Source organism: Oncorhynchus tshawytscha, linkage group LG32 (genome assembly GCF_018296145.1).
Source record: "Oncorhynchus tshawytscha isolate Ot180627B linkage group LG32, Otsh_v2.0, whole genome shotgun sequence".
NCBI classification, from domain to species: Eukaryota; Metazoa; Chordata; class Actinopteri; order Salmoniformes; family Salmonidae; genus Oncorhynchus; species Oncorhynchus tshawytscha.
The window spans coordinates 6615617-6635091 of record NC_056460.1 but is presented as its reverse complement, the minus strand read 5'-3'; the positions used below and the strand labels follow the sequence as shown (position 1 = coordinate 6635091).

The 19475-nt window shown below is 44.1% G+C and overlaps 1 protein-coding gene across 3 annotated transcripts in view; it reads left to right on the top strand.

The window, feature by feature from the left end:
* LOC112230380 (homeobox protein Meis1) overlaps positions 1–18410 on the top strand; it is a 67318-nt gene extending 48908 nt beyond the window's left edge. For 2 of the 3 annotated variants that reach the window (XM_024396656.2, XM_024396653.2), the window contains exons 9-13: positions 4383–4459; positions 12880–12938; positions 14255–14344; positions 14756–14853; positions 17156–18410. In XM_024396656.2, coding sequence (XP_024252424.1) covers positions 4383–4459; positions 12880–12938; positions 14255–14344; positions 14756–14814 — 285 coding nt within the window. In that variant the 3' untranslated portion in view covers positions 14815–14853; positions 17156–18410. Of the gene's footprint in view, positions 1–4382; positions 4460–12879; positions 12939–14254; positions 14345–14755; positions 14854–17152 lie in introns of all 3 variants that reach the window. The other variant, XM_024396655.2, reaches the window with a different exon arrangement.
* The last annotated feature ends 1065 nt before the right edge of the window (positions 18411–19475 follow it).

Below are 19475 nucleotides of genomic sequence, written 5' to 3'. Positions count from 1 at the left end.
TAGAGACGAGTTCAGCAGTTAAACCTGACTCGTTGGTGTTGCTCCGCAATTGATGTTTTGTCTTGATTGCTTTCCCCTACAGCAGCTGGACACACATTGGATATATTTTTTTGGAGTGTCCCTCTCCTTACCCATCTTTATTTTGCCCTTGCCAAAATGCCACAAATGGCAAAATGCTAACAAATCTGAGTTTGTTAAGATTTTGAATTCTTTGTGAAGTTTAGAATTTAGCCTTACTGTAGTTCAACTACACCCGTAGTGTTAAATAAAGATGGGTGAACTCTGCAGACCGAGATGATGGTTCATATACAGTACGTTTACCCTCCTCTATTTTCGCCGCTCTTCTCACCTCACCACCTCTCGCCCCCGTCCTACTCAGCTGTGTCCGGTTGTGGGCGCGCTGGGCCGACCGCCCCTTGGTTAGCGGCTCCTCACTCCAAATGAGGAGTAATTACAACCTCCTAACAGGTTTACTGGTCCAGTAAACAACATAATCACCCTCCCAAAACGTCCCCTGAATTGGCCCGGGCTGATCGTTCAGTCGTGAACTCAAAGAGCTCGCAGCCCAAACCCCCATTTGCTCACAGCAACCCTTCCCTCCACCCAGCAGGTGTGGAACAGAGTGGCAAGCCCCCTTGCCCTCCCCTCTTACCCCATAGCCGTGAAATGCCACGTATTCTGTTACTGCCATTTACTAATGAGACTGGTCAGTAGTAGGTACTCCTACTCATTAGAGGCCCTTGTTTGGGGGGGTTGGTTGACGTGCTCCATTGCTGGGGCTAGCAGCAGAGGAATGTAGCCTGGGGCTTTGGGCCCTGTTTAAGGCCTACATTGGCCTGCCTGCCTGGCTGGATGAATGGCTGCTAGGTGGGAGACTGGTACAGCTGGCCTGTCACCACCTAGGCTGCCTCACAACCCACAGCCCAGCGGCAGCCACTTAGTGGTCGACACCAGGCAAGTCAGGGCCCACTATGTGAGTTGTGGTGTAGTGTGTTGCAGAAGGGTGGAAGAGTGTATGATGTGTTTGTGTGTGTGCGTATATGTGTACATTATGCCCATGTGTGTATGTGTGAGTGTGTGCATGTGTGTGTTTACAAACCCCTCTGACCAACACCCCTCCAACACTGACTCTCTCGCCAGTTTGACAGTAGAGCCCCCTTTCCATTTGATGTGTTTAGACCTGCCTGCTAGGATCGGCCTGGTTGACGACGCTTCCCTCTGTTGCTGTTAATGTGGTGCTGAAAGGCATGGTGACGAGGTGTTCCCCTCGGAGTGGTCAGGCTGGCTGTAAGTGGAGAGGGAGAGGGAGGGAAATAGAGGCCTGTTGACTGTTGGTAGTCTCGGTATCCCATGCTAACAGTTGAAAAGAAGTGAAATTCATTTTGAGGTAGAGTCAATAGTGTTAGAAGCTAAGACAAGCTACGTTCATTTTCAGGTAGAGTCCGTTATTTTGGATATTAAGCCAAGTTATATTAATTATAAGGTAGAGTTAGTTGTTTGTAAAAAGCTAGTTGCTTGGAAGATAAGACAAGTTACTTTCAGTTTCAGGTAGAGTCAGTTGTTTGGAATTCTAAGCCAAGTTACATTTATTTTCAGGTTAGTTGTTTGGAAGCTAAGCCAAGTTACATTTATTTTCAGGTTAGTTGTTTGGAAGCTAAGCCAAGTTACATTTATTTTCAGGTTAGTTGTTTCAGCTAAGCCAAGTTACATTTATTTTCAGGTTGGTTGTTTGGAAGCTAAGCCAAGTTACATTTATTTTCAGGTTAGTTGTTTGGAAACTAAGCCAAGTTACATTTATTTTCAGGTTAGTTGTTTCAGCTAAGCCTTAGTTCAGCTCTGTTGCCCCTGAGTATTTGTGTTGCTCTGCACTACTTTTTCTGCTGTTGGTGTCTTCTGTCTCCTTGGAGATTTGGTGTCTATTAGCCATTCACCTGGAGGACATGGTTTCATTCTGTCCCAGCATGCTAGAGAGCAGTTCTTGCCTGAGCATGGAGTGGCTGCTAGCTGGCGGCAGACCTGTGTCGCCATTCATGCCAGAGTGCTCCGAGTATAATGTCCCTATAGGCACAAATCTAGGATCAGCTTTAAATGCTATAATCCTAACGGTAACCGTTATAGTGAAAAATCACAAACTGACCTTGGATCAGCGTTGAGAGGCAACTTCATCTTCCTTGTGTCAGAGCCAAGGGTCATGTCCAGTAGGGAGAAAGCTTTTGAAACAGAGCAAAAAGGGGAGATACTGAACTCGTCCAATATGGACACATATTTTACATTTTCGGTTGCAATGCGTTTTTCCACAGGGTACCCTACTGAACAGGACCCAGACCTCAGTGCTGATTACAGGGTTGGGGATGGCCCGGCCTTAACTCTGGGGCGGTTAGAGCCGCTAGTCCTTGCTAACAGGATTATAATTCATAATGAGCGGGTGGGTCGGGATTGGGGCCCAGAGTGGAAACTCTGAAATTAGGCCTGAGGTTACCAGCCTTTCCCATGTGTGTGTGTGTGTGTGTGTGTGTGTGTGTGTGCGGGAGTGTGTGTACGTGCGTGTGCATGTGTGTGACTGTGCTTTCACTTTTGTGTTCTGGGAAGATGTTATGGTATCTTAACTTGTTTTTCCTTATGAATGTCATTGTAGAGATTGGTTCAAGGCAAGTTTTTATTCACATTTTCTCAATAATGTTTTGCTGCTATTTTTCCTTCTCTGAGTTGATAGAATTATCCACGTTATTCAGGAACAAAGGCCACTTGGAGGAACATGGAACATGGCCGACAGACAGCGAGGGACAATTTGATGAGGCGACACTGAGATTATCACTTTCTGTGGCGAATTAGACTCCGTTTAGGCCGATGACCTACAATCAAATCACATGGAAACAAGAGGGAAAGGCATCCATTACCAATTGATTCAGCGTCAATGGGAAAAACACTCAGTAACATCAAAGACCCTCTCCCTGTCGCCACAAAAAAAGGATGTGGTAGATAAATATTCTCCAGGTGTAAAGTGTGTCATTTCTAGCTTTGTGCCTATGTGGAATTGGCCTGCAGGTGTTTGGCATCTCAGATGGTTTGAACTGGTCACAGTGGAGGTCCGATTTCTGATTTGATGTTAAATAGCATTAGATGTCATTTTTTAAATTTAACCTATATTTAGCTAGGCAAGTCAGTTAAGAACAAATTCTTATTTACAATGACTGCCTACACCGGCCAAACCCAGACGATGATGGGGACAATTGTGCGCTGCCCTATGGGACTCCCAATCACGGTCGGATGTGGATACAGCCTATGAAGGGTTGGGACAGTAGATGTTTTCCTCTTCTGGTCAACCCATAGTTTGACCTACTTTCCTATATCGTAGCTCCCTTATTCTCACTGACTTGACAGGTCTGGCGGTGGTTGAAAGCCATAGGCTTGGTTTAGTTACTGACATAGTGCTCCCCTATCCAGTTCTTTCAGATTAGGGAGTAGGAGGGGAAAGTAAATAGAAAAGGGAGCGCTGTTAAATGCATTGTGATTCTTCCCATGTGACTTACACTCCCATCTCTACACACACGTGTACACACACACACACACGCACACACACACGCACACACACACACACACACACACACACACACACACACACACACACACACACACACACACACACACACACACACACACACACACACACACACACACACACACACACACACACACGCGCATACACACACACACACACACACACACACACACACACACTCCACACACACACACACACTCCACATGCCTGTATCTATATCCCCCACTGCTAAGAGAGCCAGCTCAACCTACTCTAGGGCGTATCAGGAGCTTGTGTGTGTGTGTGTGTGTATGTGTATGTGTGTGTGTGTGTGTGTGTGTGTGTGTGTGTGTGTGTGTGCAAAGCACTAGTATCACCCCTAATTAATATAGCTGTTTCTCCACTCTGGTAAACTCTTTAATTGGCTCACACACACACACACACATACACACACACACACACACACACACACACACACACACACACACACACACACACACACACACACACACACACACACACACACACACACACACACACACACACACACCATTAATTATGATTCCATTTCATATTGCCCTAATGCTCACACACACACACACACACACACACACACACACACACACACACACACACACACACACACACACACACACACACACACACACCATTAATTAGTCTTTGGAGCCACACCTCCATTTGTTCACGCTAATTAGCAGCTGCCGCTGCTAGCACAGCCACAACGACACAAACAACACAAACGCCATTTTTTTGTTTTCTTTCAGTTACTATTTCCTTTATATTCATATGGTCTTTCTTTTTCTTTTTTTTCTCATTGAAACAGCATCCTTACCCTTCAGAAGAGCAGAAGAAACAACTGGCCCAGGACACAGGGTTAACGATCCTACAAGTCAACAATTGGTGAGTTGGATTGGGGTTGTTTGGCGTCTGCGTGTGTTTACATGGCAGTAATACTTAGGCCGCGTCTTAAATGGCAACCTATTCCCCATAGGGCTCCGGTAAAAAGTAATGCACTATATAGGGAATGGGATGCCGTTTGGGATGCTGCCTTAGTTAGTTTACTCCACCCCAGGCAACCTGCATCTAATGATTTGAATGATTAATTCATCTGGGAACACCCGGAAATATCCCCCTTTACAGTCTGTTGGCTTCAGTTAATTGGAATGAGAGGAAACCTGTAGAATAGTTCCAGTGGTGCGCGGTGCATTTACTACAGTATTTACTCATCTGAAAGAAGAAAGTAGGACATTTCACTGTACTTTGATCTATTTTATGAATAACTATCCACAGTTATTAACAAAGTATGAGGTAATAGCCTGCAAGGGGTTTAATGCTGTCTGGTTATGGAGGCAAAACATAGACAAGAATGATGATTCAATTACTCTATGAGAAATCTCAGTCTTCACATGTACAGATGTACAGACATCCTATCCAATTGAACCCTAGCCTAGGCGAATATACGCAGCAATATACATGAGCAAATACAGAAAATGCAATCAGTGAACTACTGTTTAGCCTTTATATGTATGCACTATGCACAGTATTTCCCTATATGTATGCACTATGCACAGTATTTCCCTATATGTATGCACTATGCACAGTATTTCCCTATATGTATGCACTATGCACAGCATTTCCCTATATGTATGCACTATGCACAGTATTTCCCTATATGTATGCACTATGCACAGTATTTCCCAATATGCATCTGTCAAAATCAATACCCACAGAACAATCCTCTGTCAATTCTACAGCTGTTGTATGCGCTAATCATCTGCCTATGAACCGGAGTTATACTGTGAGCACTGAGGTGGCGTGCCCTAGTAGGGAGTCCACTGTGTGCAGCTCACCCTGCACTATCAGCTCCAACATAAATATCACTGTCATGTCTACCTCTGATAAGCCTCCCAGTAAAGCAATAAAAACAATCACGAATCTCAGATGTGCTAAAAATAGCCCACATTAACATGTGTAGCCAACCCTGACGACATTCATCGCTATTGCAGTTGTTCATGTATATTATAACTTTTTTTAATTGCAATTTGTATTGTTTTTATTTCAGTCAATAGTCACGGTGCTCCCCCACCACACCCCTTCAATAGTCTTTACTCTGCCTCCACCTCAATTAATTAATCGCTGCCACAGTTGTTATTATGTATATAGTGCTATTTCTATTTCTATCGTTGTTGTTTTATTGCCATTTTCATTATTTTACAAGTCCTGCATGTTGAAGCACGAAGCCTACGATTTTTTACTGTACCCTGCAATCACACCTCTGCAACCCTGTACATGTGACTATTAAACACTGCATCTTAATCTGAATCTGAAACAAGGTTCATGAAATCAATAATTCGCTAGTAACAGATATCATTCATTTACTGACTATCTCTGAAACTCACTTAGATAACACCTTTAATTATACAGTGGTAGCAATACATGGTTTCAACATCTTCAGAAGAGACAAGAATGCCACTGGTGGAGGTGTTGCCATTTATGTTCAGAGTCATATTCCTGTAAAGCTTAGAGAGGATCTCATGTCAAATGCTGTTGAAGTAATATGGCTGCAGGCTCACCTGCCTCAACTAAAGCCCATTCTTGTGGGAAGCTGCTATAGACCACCAATTGCTAACAGTCAGAATCTGGATAATATGTGAGAAATGCTTAATAATGTATGTGATATCAACACAGAGGTCTATTTTTGGGGGTGATGTAAATATTGACTGGCTTCGATCAAGCTGCCCACTCAAGAAAAGTATTCAAACTGTAACCTGGTGCCTGCAACCTGGTTCAGGTTATCAGTCAACCTACCAGGGTATTTACAAACATCACAGGAAGGAAATCATCCACATGTATTGGTCACATCTTTACCAATGCTGCAGAAATCTGCTCTTAAGCAGTATCCACATCCATCAGACGTAGTGATCATAATACTGTATAGTGGTTATATCTAGGAAAACCAAAATTCCAAAGGCTGGGCCTAATATATTGTTTAAGAGGTCATACATATATGTAAATAATATTTTCTGTTTAATGAGGAGCAACCAGATGCTGCACTTGACACATTTATGAAATTGCTTATTCCAGTTACTAATAAGCACGCACCCATTAAGAAAAGCACTGTAAAAACGGTTAAATCCCTGTGGGCTGATGAGGAATTGAAAAATTGTATGGTTGAGAGAGATGAGGCTACAGGAATGGCAAATAAATCTGGCTGCACAGCCAGAAATGTACTGTAAATTGAGAAATCGTGACTAAACTGAACAAAAACAAGAAGAAACTGTACTATGAAACAAAGATAAATTATATAAAGAATGATAGTAAAAAGCTTTGGAGCACCTTAAATTAAATCTTGGGCAAACATACTAACTTGGCTCCATTCACTGAATCAGATGGCTCATTCATGAGTATTTCATTGGCAAGATTAGTAAACGTAGGCATGACATGCCAACCACAAATTCTGAACCTACACATTCATGCATAACTGAGCAAATTATGAAAGACAACTATTGTCATTTTTAATTCTGTAAAGTGAGTGTGGAAGAGGTGAAAAAAGTATTGTTGTCTATCAACAATGACACGCCACCTGGGTCTGACAACTTAATGGGACATTTCTGAGGATGATAGCAGACTATATTGCCTCTCCTCTTTGCCATCTATTCAATCTAAGACTACAGGAAAGTGTGTGCCCTCAGGCCTGGAGGGAAGCAACATTAATTATACTATCAAGAATAGCAAAGCACCCTTTACTGGATCAAACAGTCGACCATTCAGTCTGTTACCATTTCACAGTAGAGAAATTAACAACATATTCTCAATTTCAGGTTATCAGGTTGACTGATAACCTGAACCAGGTTGCAGGCACTGGTTACAGTTTCAGCACACTTATAGGGAAGGGCATTCGACATGTACGGCACTTAAACAAATGACTGATGATTGGCTGGGAGAAATTGAGAATATAAAGATTGTGGAAGCTATTTTTTAAGACTTCAGTGCTGCTTTTGACATTATTAATCATAATCTGCTGCTGGGAAAATGTGTGCGTTATGGATTTACATCCCCTGATGTATTGTGCATCGAGTTACCTGTCTTAACAGAACACAGAGGGTGTTCTTTAATGGAAGCCTCTCCAACATAATTCAGGTAAAGTCAGGCAATCCCCAGGGCAGCTGTCTAGGGCCCTTACTTTTTAAAATCTTTACTAATGACCTGCAACTGGCTGATGACTCAACACTATACATGTCAGCTACTGAAATGACTGCAACACTTAACAAATAACTGCAGTCAGTTTCAGAATGTGTGGCAAGAAATATGTAAGTTAGTCCTAAATATTTCAAAAACTAAAAGCATTGTATTTGGGACAAATCATTCACTAAACCCTAAACCTCAACTAAATCTTGTAATGAATAATGTGGAAATTGAGCAAGTTGAGGAGACTAAACTGCTTGGAGTAACCCTGGATTGTAAACTGTCATGGTCAAAACACATTGATGCAACAGTAGCTAAGATGGGGAGAGGTCTGTCCATAATATAAATTGCTGCTCTACCTTCTTAACAGCACTAGGGCCTGTAGGCAGGTGAAGATGGCCTGCGGTGTGCCACACTGCCATGGTTATTGGGCGGAAGGTAATGGCTCACACAGAGAGGCCAGGTGCTGTAGCCAGGTAGAGAGGAGAACCCAGCGTGTTCCTGCACACTCAGCTGCAATCAGCACTTATGCCTGCCTGGGTCCTGTTCAGTCAGGCACACCGTAGAAAAATGTCTTACAATGGAAACGAAAATCTGCATTGCTATTGGACAGTTCACAGTAGTACCTTTCCGATTCACTCTGTTTCAAAACTCATACAGAAAGGACATGTGCTGTAGCCAGTTAGAGCGGAGAACCCAGCTTGTTGCTGGTCCACACTCAGCGACACACTTTTCCTCTATCAAGGACGGTGAGGTCGTGAAACATTGTGTGTGTTCCAAATGGCACCCTATTCCCTTTATATTGCACTACTTTTGACCAGTGCCCCCTACACTCCTTTTGACCATAGGCTCTGGTCAAAAGTTGTGCACTATATAGGGAATAGGGTGCCATTAGGGACACAATCAGGATAGGTTCTCAGGGGCGTTGGTTAGCTGCTCATCCTAGCGTGCAGGTAGTAGTACCACACGGGCCCCATGGGAATCAGGGGTGTGAGAGAGGTGGGGTGGGGAATGGAGGGAGAGGAAGAATATAAATAGAGGGGTAGATAGGATGCTTGCACATTCTGGATGGGTGGTGAGGGGTGGGGTATGGGAAATATTGTTTCATTTGATGGAGATTGATGAATTCTTGCTATTAGTGTAGCAGCAACGCTAATATTGTGTCATCTATTATTTGTCTGTTACCGTGGTAACTTGGCTGGCGAGCTGATTTTCAGAGGGAGTCCAGGTTTTTCTCTTGCATTATGCTGAGAAATACAAATGAATTTGCAAGTTTAGCCAACTTTGCTTTCAGAAAACTGCAAATGAGGCCTTCTTGTTGGTGTCTCTCCCATATATGCTTTTAAATGGACTTGTGCGTGTGTGTGTGTGTGTGTATTTCTATGTTCTACCAGTATCTGTGTGTGTGTCTGTCTGTGTATGGAGAGATGGCGGGTTCACAGTTTAATTAATGGAAACACTCCTCTGAGTTTGGCGAGAGGCACCCACTGACGGTTGTAAGGGGGGTAAGGGGGGGGTTTAGTGATGAGGTAATGGCCTCCCACTGTTCAACAACAGAGCCTAATGTTGCCGTGGGGAGTTGTAGGTGACGCCCGCGTATGTCCTTTTCGTTAAAAGCACCAACCTTTGAATCACACACAGACACACAAATGTGCACACACACACACAGACACATGCATGGTTGTGCGTATGCACGTATGTATGTGTACAAGCACGCTGGCACACACACACAAGTACTGTTCTTGGAATCGCCGGCTGCGGTGGAACGTTACACATATTCGAGCGTGTGTGGAGGAATTCAGAGCCGTTTGGCCTCTCAACTCAGCGGCTGGCGTTTTTTCTCCCATTTTTTTCTATGTCCTCTTTGGAATTTATGTGGTGGAAAAAGTACTACATTGTCATACTTGAGTTAAAGTCAAGATACCTTAATAGAAAATGACTGAAGTGAAAGTGGAAGTCACCCAGTGAAATACTACTTGTGTAAAAGTATTTGGTCAAAAAAAAATACTTAAGTATCAAAAGTAAAAGTATAAAACATTTCAAATTCCATATTTGTATATATATACATATACTTCTTAGCCAAAGAAGGCGACACCATTTTCTTGTTTTTTATTATTATGGAGAGACAGGAGCACACTCCAACACTCCAACATCATTTACAAACAACGCATGTGTGTTTAGTGCACCAGATCAGCGGCAGTAGGGATGACCATGGATGTTCTCTTGATAAGTGTGTGAATTGGAGCATTTTCCTGTGCTGCTAAGTTTTCAAAGTACTTTTGGGTGTCAGGGAAAATAATGTATGAGTAAAAACTATATTATTTTCTTTAGGAATGTGGTGAAGTATAAGTAAAAGTTGTCAAAAATATAAATAGAAAAGCAAAGTACAGATACCACAAAAAACGACTTAGTACTTTAAAGTACTTTTACTTAAGTACTTTACACCACTGATTTAAATGAAGCAGCAGCACATTCCATTTCCTCGACATACACATGCATTGCATAGTCATCGTTCAATTGACATTGCTGTTAGTGCTTTGAATATACTGTACATGCATGGGCTCGTTTATCAGTCACATACTAAGTGCAGTAGGATAGGTTGCGGAGAGGTTGTGGAGAGGTTGCCGAAGCGTTTAAGTCCCCCCCACCTCATAACAGGGCCATATGCTGATTGGAACAGGTGAGAAGGGGGGGGATGATGTCAATGGCGTTTTCACGGCAAACAGCTGGACTGGTTTATTCAAACACACCCAAGGGCGGGCGTGCAAGGGGGAGTTGTGGGGGGACCGAGGGGGGGGGGAAGCTGACCTGAGAATGACACCCGGGGAGGTGGGTTTAGGGGCCATTTTACGACCAGGGGAGCCCAGACTGGAGGGGAGCGCTCGTTTATTTTAATCCTCACAGGAGAGGCGTTTCACCGTGCTGAGGCTCCAGCTCTGCAGCCTGCAGTGGACGAGAACAGATGCCACCGCACCAAATTAGCTAAAGGATATTTCAGTTGTTGGGGTTGTCCTTTCTTGGGGGCATTACTTTAAACAGAAAATGCTTTTCGGTCTGTGTTTTTATGTGTACATTTGATGGTGCTTGGTGGTGAGGTAGTATTTATAAAGTTGTGGATCAGGGTTGGGGTCAATTCCATTTCAATTCAGGAAGTGAAAGTAAAGGGAAGGCTTTTCAATGCAATAGTTCCTGAGATGATTGAATTGAAATGGAGTTGACCCTAACCCTATTGTGGATACCCTGGCTGTATCTAGAAGTGCTTACTTCACTACACGCTAAGCGTACAAGTTCATATCACACAAAGCCGTCGTAAAATAATGTTTTTCTGAAGAAAAACAACGCTTTTCAAAAGTGGAGGGTTTTTACAACACGTCTAGTCAGAAGAATAGGCCTCTATTGTGGGAGTGGGAGCCAGAGAGGGGTGGATGGTCGCACTTATTGTGCGGTGGGAAGCGGAGGGCTGAAGCAGGGCCATAAACGCAGTCCCATGGTGTGAAGGGTTCGCGGAGGGGTGAAACTTTTATCTCCCTAACAGAGGACGCAGCCTTGGCCGCGCCACATGGCGCTCTATTCCCCCTTTCATTGGCTGCTTAAAAGGCGGAGCTAGGGGGTGTGTGGTGGCGCCCGGGCTCTCACACAAACAGTGCGCCCCACAGCCTCTCCACCCCTTTCTCTCCCTCTATCTCTCTCTCCTTTGAGACCCCTAACACTACATACACCCCCTGTGCTCACCACTATGATTCGTCACAGTATCATCAAGGAAATGTCCTTCTTGTGGTTTTTTGTGGAAGCACTCTGGCCTAAGGGACTTTGCGCCTCATTTGTCAAGGCTTTGTTGATATGAAAGTAATTGGTTCCCCTTTATTTTTATGGTTCTATCACCCAAAACATCACCTAATAGCCACATTTTATTGTCTGATAGATATACATTGTCTGATAGATATATAAAAAGCATGCAGCACTAGATAGGCTTCGTCATATGACTCGGTTTTCTCGTTCAGTTTCGGCCTCTTCTCCTCACTTCTCTCTTAGTGTCTTCTTCTCCCCCTCATCTTCACCCCCCCACTCCTCCTCCTACTCCTCCGCCCCCCTGCCACCCCCTGCTTCTGCCTTTTTTCAGGCCATGCTGAAAGGAGTGTTGTGGCTTTTGTTTCCCTGAAAAGGAAACCCGTTCCTCCCCTTTTCTCTTCTCTCTTTTTTTCCCGAAGAAAAAGATGAAATGGAACCATCCCGCCAGGGGTAAAAAGGCAGGGGGACATAAATCAAGTTGGAACCACTGAGCTTTCACTCCCTGGGTCGGCAGGGGTCACGGGGCGGGTTCACAAGGCTTTAGGCTGAGCAAGACCAGAGTGCTCCTCTGCCGAGGGCGCTGGGTCACGGGGCCGCCAGGGTCAAAGGTCAGGGATCATGCATACCAGAATGATGGCTTTCAAGAGCACATTTATACTTAGAGGGGACGCGTATGAATATAGGACAACTCTCTGCAAACATTGCTATTCCATAATGCACCTCAGGTATCCCACAGCACAGAGATTTAGTTGTATGAGCTTTGTTTGGATGTGTGCAAAGGGGATAGGACACTAAAAAACTACACTAGTACTTGAGGACTTTACTTAATCAGTGCTAGGTGTATTTTATGTATTGAAAAGCTAAATAGAATTTTGCTGTGACATGAAATGTTTTGGACTTAAAGGACCAACATTTTCAGAGACAGTATATCAAGTGTCTACTGTATTGGTGGATATCAAAGAAGTGTCTGCTTCCACCAGCAGTGGCCGTTTGCTATGAACTCATAGATATTCTAGGTGTTTGGTTTGATAAGAATCACAGTTACTGTCCAAGAGGCCATTTTTTTTCTTTGAAAGCCACAGTTTGAGAGGAAGTTGAGGTTTCCACGTTCTTTTAGTGAAGTGTAGACCAGAAGCCTGGACAACGTCAGGCAACCATCGCTGACAGCGAGTCTTTTTTTCTTCTCGTAACGCCGAAGTCGAATGAATGCTTTTCCTCTGTGGTCCCAAAACAGTACATTGAAATCATATGCTGCTCGCCGGGCCTCATTTATAACGTGTTGCTGTCTTCTCTCTCCTCCACTGCCCTCCCCCCATCCCCTCCTTCCCTCATTCTCTCTCTTTCAGGTTCATCAACGCGAGACGAAGAATTGTACAGCCCATGATCGACCAGTCCAATAGAGCAGGCAAGTCTCCCGTCAAATTTGAGGGGTTTCAATTCATGTGGTACAGTTGTTTCACTTCAAGTCAACGCAGGAATATGAACTCGTCAAGTAAACAGGTCAACATAGATCAAAATAAATCTTAAAACATCTCAACATTTTTTACATGAATTAAAACATAAATGAATCGGTGGTGTACTTCTCCTGCTACTATCTCCAGGCTTGCCCCTTCTGGTCTTCAATGTGTTTAACTGACCAAGCGAACGGCCTTAACTACGGGAGTGAGGGGACACTAAAACCCAGAGGATTAGCCCAGACAAAGACGCTAATCACTTTGACTAGCCAGCCCATTGAACGTTTAACCTTAGATTAAAAACAAACAAGGAGCAAGTGAAACTGAAGCTAAAATATGACCAGTCGTTTTCCTTAGCTATTTTACAAATTGAAATTTAATTTCAGAATTAAAACTTTTTGATTAAAAAACACATGTTGTCTACTGTAAAAAGTTGTTGAGTAGGACTTTGGTTCACTTTGTTAGTCTCTCTCTCTCTCTCTCTCTCTCTCTCTTTCCCCCCTCTCTCTCTCTCTATCTTCCTCTCTCTCCCTCTCTGCTAAAGACAGAGCAGTCCCCTGGCACATGCCTTGTTTTGGAGCTGCTGTAAAATTTATGACCTGTGATGAGGGTTAGGGGTTAGGGTTGCATTAGGGGGACTCTGTAAAGTTCAAAGACGGACCGAGGAGCTTGAACTGTTGCTCCGGCTCATGTAACCAGAACCAGCTCTCTACCTGAGGCTGCCTACACTTTATGATATGAGGGAGACAGAAAGCCGAATCACAGCCCCTTCCTCTGCCACTAATTGTTCCATAAGCGATAGTGGATGGATTAAATAGTAACCTGGTGGAAAAGTAGTTCCTTAATTACGTACTATAATCATGGTTAAGTGGTTCGCTTAAACGCATGTTTAATGAGTCAAAGTGTTGTTATAAGTTACTTATCTCCCATTTACAGTGCTGCTGTGTATTTCGAGGTAATTACGTTCAAGTTGCCAGAACAGTAATCTATTTGCTGATATCAAATTGCTCTTTCACAGCATAAGCCATAAGGACAACTTGATATTAACTCTTACCAATACAAACGAAGTCATTTGTTAGTAATTAAGCCTGTTGATGAAGAAAATTACCTACCAAATAATCTTGTAATTAGAGGATACTAGTGAGAGAATAATGAGGGCAGACCAAACCGGGAGAGGGAACGTTTTATGGGGGCGCACCGGTAATTAAAACTTATGCAATATTCTAATTAGCAATTCCTTCTGTCTCGGCCTGTGTTTTTTCGCCAGTGACTGGAGGAGGGCCCTACACCCCAGATGGTCAACCAATGGGAGGGTTCGTTATGGACGGCCAGACACACATGGGAATCAGACCACCTGGTAAAGACTCCTATCTCTTAACTCCTACGTCCCAGACACACACATACACACACGCACATGCATGCACATATGCACGCACACACACGCAGGAATGCACACACACACACACACACACACACACACACACACACACACACACACACACAAACTTTTGAGTCCCTCAAACACACACCATGGACCTGACTGTTTCCCATTCACCCCTCCCCTGTCACAGTATAATTTACTCACCCTATCTCCCCTGCCCTCCCTCTCCCCCTACAGTCTTGACCAGGTGTGACCAGTCACATTGCAATATTTGCATTGCCTCACCTCACTGACCCAAATAATAAGTCTTTGTCCTCTTCATCTCTATCCCCCTTCTCTTCCCCCATCGTCACAACTCTCTAATTTGTCCCTCTTCTCTCCCCGTAGGGCCCATGGGTGGGATGGGCATGGGTATGGGCGTGGAGGGACAGTGGCACTACATGTGACCCCTTGCAGACTTAGCACAGAGCCCAAAGGGACGCACTGTAAGTATCAAGCATCCACATTAATGTTTATGATGTGTGTTTAGAAGCATATTCTATTCGTATTTACAATAAAAGTGACTCCAAAATGTCAATACATGATTTACCATTCATTTGGGCGCAAAATAATTTTAAACACAATCAAAACAAACAGCAAATGCATCCAGTTTGTAGAGTCACAAGCTTGATGTAATCATCGCGTACTAGGAATATGGGGCGAAATACTAAACTTTTGACTACTTCACATATAAGTGAATTTGTCCCAATACTTTTGAATTTCTAAACGGTTCGCCCGATATGGATGAAAATACCCTCAAATTAAAGCTGACAGTCTGCACTTTAACCCCATAGTCATTGTATCATTTCAAATCCAATGTTCTGGAATAGAGAGCCAAAACGACGACAAATGTGTCACTGTCCCAATACTTTTCCGAGCTCACAGCATCATGAAGAATGTGCAAGGCATGCATACTAAGTGGTATGCTAGCACGGACACACAGAGACAGAGTGTACGGTACATAAACGCAGCATAAAGCTACTGCCACGTTGCAGCAGGATGAAAAGGCTGGCAAAAGCTAATTGACTTTGTCTAAATGAAACATGTACACGCCGGTGGTGTGACCAATTGATTTATTTGACTGGTCATGTGGACAGAAATAACGACCTTTCCTTGCTCCCGCTTCTCACACCCACTGTGGGAAAGAACTTGCTATGGCTGTCCACTGTCAAAGGGTCAACCATCGGAGAGAGAGAAAAAGAAAGAAAGCATAGTCGACTTCTCAGACGTGTTTAGAAACAGCCGAAGTGAATGCTCGGTGAAAAGCCATAGCGCTAACGAATTTGTCACGTGGAAATTGTTCATGGGGCAGGAGGTGGCGTCCGAAATCCTATGGGAACAGAAGCAAGACAGACACAGGCCGAGAGTCAACCTTCCTCTGCCGTCTACTGAGTGATGGTGGCATCCAGCTCCCTCACAGTTGCATTTCGGCCTTATTGAGTGGCTAATTAAGGTAAAGCTCTCAAAGATTGCAGGGTCAATTTAATCATAAGAGATGAGCGATATTCTTTTACGTCCCATTGAATGAATTGATCATTAACGAGGGACATGAAATGGTTTCCCCGTCTTATTTGATTAAGGGCTCCAGTTCCTTCATAAGATATTTTCATTAAGCCCGGCAAATGGGGAAGATTAAGCGAGCCGCTTACGGCCGAGACTGGAGAGAGACTCGAGACTCGGCGGGTTTTTCTAATACGGTCACTCGGCGACATTACTTCGAACCAAAGTCAATTAAAGACTCCTCAGAAGGAGCATTACGTTTTCTTCCCCTTGCGATTATTGAGCTTATGGGTCCTTGGGAAACAATGCACCTGTCAGTTCAGATCCGAAGCAAGCCATGCAGAAGCCCCCGGACCCCTCTGCACTGCAGAAATGACTGTTCCCTGGTCGTTTGGCCCTCTTCTTTCTTTTCTTCTTATTCCGCAAAATTAGCCAAGGCTGGGGCAAAATCGTCCTTTTCCCTTCCCAGACAATAGGCGATTACGGGCCCACAAATTAACGAGCGTACAGGATTATTTCCCCCCCGTACAAAATGTTTCTCTCTACCCAGAAACCCCCTCAGGCATCCTTTGGTGAACTTCCTCACTGACCCCTGTGCGTTGCCCTAACACCGCTGGAGGCCATTGTTTAAAAGAGCCTCTCCGCCAATTATTCGGGCCGAGGTTTGCTAACATCGTTCCAAGGGGTCAGGGTTGCCATCTTTTGAGGGGAGGACCAGTGAAGGGACTCAGGAGAAAGAAAGAAAACGAAAGAGAAGAAAGAGAGAATAAGGCTTCGGGGGCGTTTAGCCTCTGCTCTCTATCGGGAAGTAGCGCCTGTTGATTGGGTCCCCTGGTGTCAGTGAAACAGAATGGGTCAGCCACTCTTGCAAGCTCTAAATTGCTCAACCAGTGGCCTCTTTTTCCTCCCTCCTCCTCTCATTTCCTTCATGAACACTGATCTAAGAGTTAGTGGGATAGGTGAAATCCATTTGTCCCGACATGTCACCCCATTGTAGTGCCGCTTCACTGCACACAACACAACTGCTTCACATGACCTATTCTTTATGTATAGTACATGTCTCTGTGTGAGTTAAAGTAACAGTGCACAGTGCTGTAGTTTTAAACTAACACTACACAGTGTTATAGTGTTGAAGTAACACCACACAGTGTTATAGAGTTAAAGTAACACTACACAGTTTTATTGCTAAAGTAACTTGTACACACTGGTGTTGTTTTCAATTTTACTTATTGTTTGTTTCCCCAGCAGAACTGCCAGGTATTCCCGAGGACGGCGTGTCCCATGGCGGTCGGAACAGCACGGATATGGGCATCACTCTGACCTTCACTGGTGCTCCTACCATCACCTCTACCCTCACACCAACCACCCCCACCGCTGGGGCATGATCTCTCAGTGTTGCCCCTCCCTCTGTGACTCTTCCGTGACCCAGCGATATTGATTGCGCTGGTGCCCAGCCCAAACTCACCACCATCACCTGACTGTTTGTCAGTAGGGCTGGTGCCACCCCCCTTTCCAACTTCCCCCATTTCCTTCAAGTGGTTCAGTCTGAGTAGCCACTGTTGCTGAACCACCATCGTGACTATGAGAGGCCTTGGAAACCCTATCATGCCTTGTGAAGACTTCTGACGTTGTGAGGACTTCTGACGTTGTGAGGACTTCTGACGTTGTGAAGACTTCTGACGTTGTGAAGACTTCTGACGTTGTGAGGACTTCTGACGTTGTGAGGACTTCTGACGTTGTGAGGACTTCTGACGTTGTGAAGACTTCTGACGTTGTGAGGACTTCTGACGTTGTGAGGACTTCTGACGTTGTGAGGACTTCTGACGTTGTGAAGACTTCTGACGTTGTGAGGACTTCTGACGTTGTGAGGACTTCTGACGTTGTGAGGACTTCTGACGTTGTGAGGACTTCTGACGTTGTGTGTACTTCTGACGTTGTGAAGACTTCTGACGTTGTGAGGACTTCTGACGTTGTGAGGACTTCAGACGTTGTGAGGACTTCCCTTCTGGGGACTACAATTACTGGAGCTCTCCAGTGGATACTTCAATACTCTGTTAATTCAACCGGTACAAACAAACACTTAGTCCTTCACTTTTCCGCCTTCTGCTGCATTGCATGGACAGTTATAGAGGGTGAAGACACTCTTGTCTTGGCAGTGGACTTGTAAGCAAGAGAAGAAGCCGATGTCCGTATTTGACTGGGGGGTCTTTTTAAAACAACAAACAAACACATTTTTTTTATAATGAAATTGTTGTAATTGTGGAAAATTACAATAAGGTGAGGCAATAGTGTCCTGTTTACAGTTTTACCACAAACTCTCTACGGACAAGTAACGATAACTATTGCAAGTGCTCTGGTATTGCTTTGCCGTACTGTGCTGTTTTTCAAAAAAAGGACTTGAGTTGTCTAATTCACACTATGTGTGTGAGTCTTTTTTCATAGACTTTTATCTCCTACCCCCACGAATCTCTTTGCGTTTGAAAATAAAAAATAAGTTACAGGACCAGTTTCTCTCAGTTTGCTGTATGTACAACACAGAAAGGAACCATTTCAATGCTTTGAGGTCCTGTCATACAATTTATATTATGTGGTAAAGAGCTTTGTAACACTTAAGTAACTAGAGTGTAATTACAGATTTCCTTGCTACATGTAGCCTATAAGAGTAGTAATTACAGGGCTACGACACCGGTATGAGTGCAACTCAATGTAAAGTGCTACCAAAACCCCAGTTAATAACCCAGACAGTTAGTAGGAGGGTACAGCTTGGTACAGTACAGTGATGGGAAAAATTACACAGTAGATTTCCTGCCTAGCGGCTGCCCCCTTCCCTGCTTCACCTGGGTTGCTCTGTATTTACTGACTAATTACTTTGTTTGACTCACCCGACTGTGGTGGAAAGGGCTTATGCAGACACAGATTGTGTCCCAAATGGCACCCTACCCCCCCTATTTGGTGCACTTGTTTTGACTAGGCCTGATAGGGCTCTGGTCCAAAGTGCCATATAATATATGGAATGTAGTGCCATTTGTGATGCATCCTCAGTGTTGGTGGTGTGGGTAAGAACAGAGAAGGGTCGCTATCTCTCGCCCTTTGGTTTCTCAGCTGCTGTATGAGGTGTGGCTGAAGGAAGCAGGCTGTTGAGGCCAAAAGGTTATTCTGCATGACGGACGCTGTGGTCACGTCCGAACCCCCTACGAGAACAGACCAGGTGGGCTTTGAAGGTCCACTAAATGAACAAGCACATTGCTCTAGCTTCTTGTTCTTGTCTTTCAATATCTCGGAATAATACATTATAAACTTACCTAAGACCCATAGTCTCTCAGGTTTGAATCACAATGTGAGAAAACGAGGTTTAAACCCAAATCAACTGTTGTGGTGTATAGAATCTTTGAGGATTACTTGGGGATTTTTCTTTATTTTGGAAGAATAGAATATGAGTTGAGGTTATACGGGGAAGCATAATGTGGTATAGATGTGAAACTCCCGCATCACTACTAATAAAATATCTGCTGAAATGCACTTCACTGAAATCCAACCCCTCCCAAGCTGTGGCTACTTGTACTCTTGC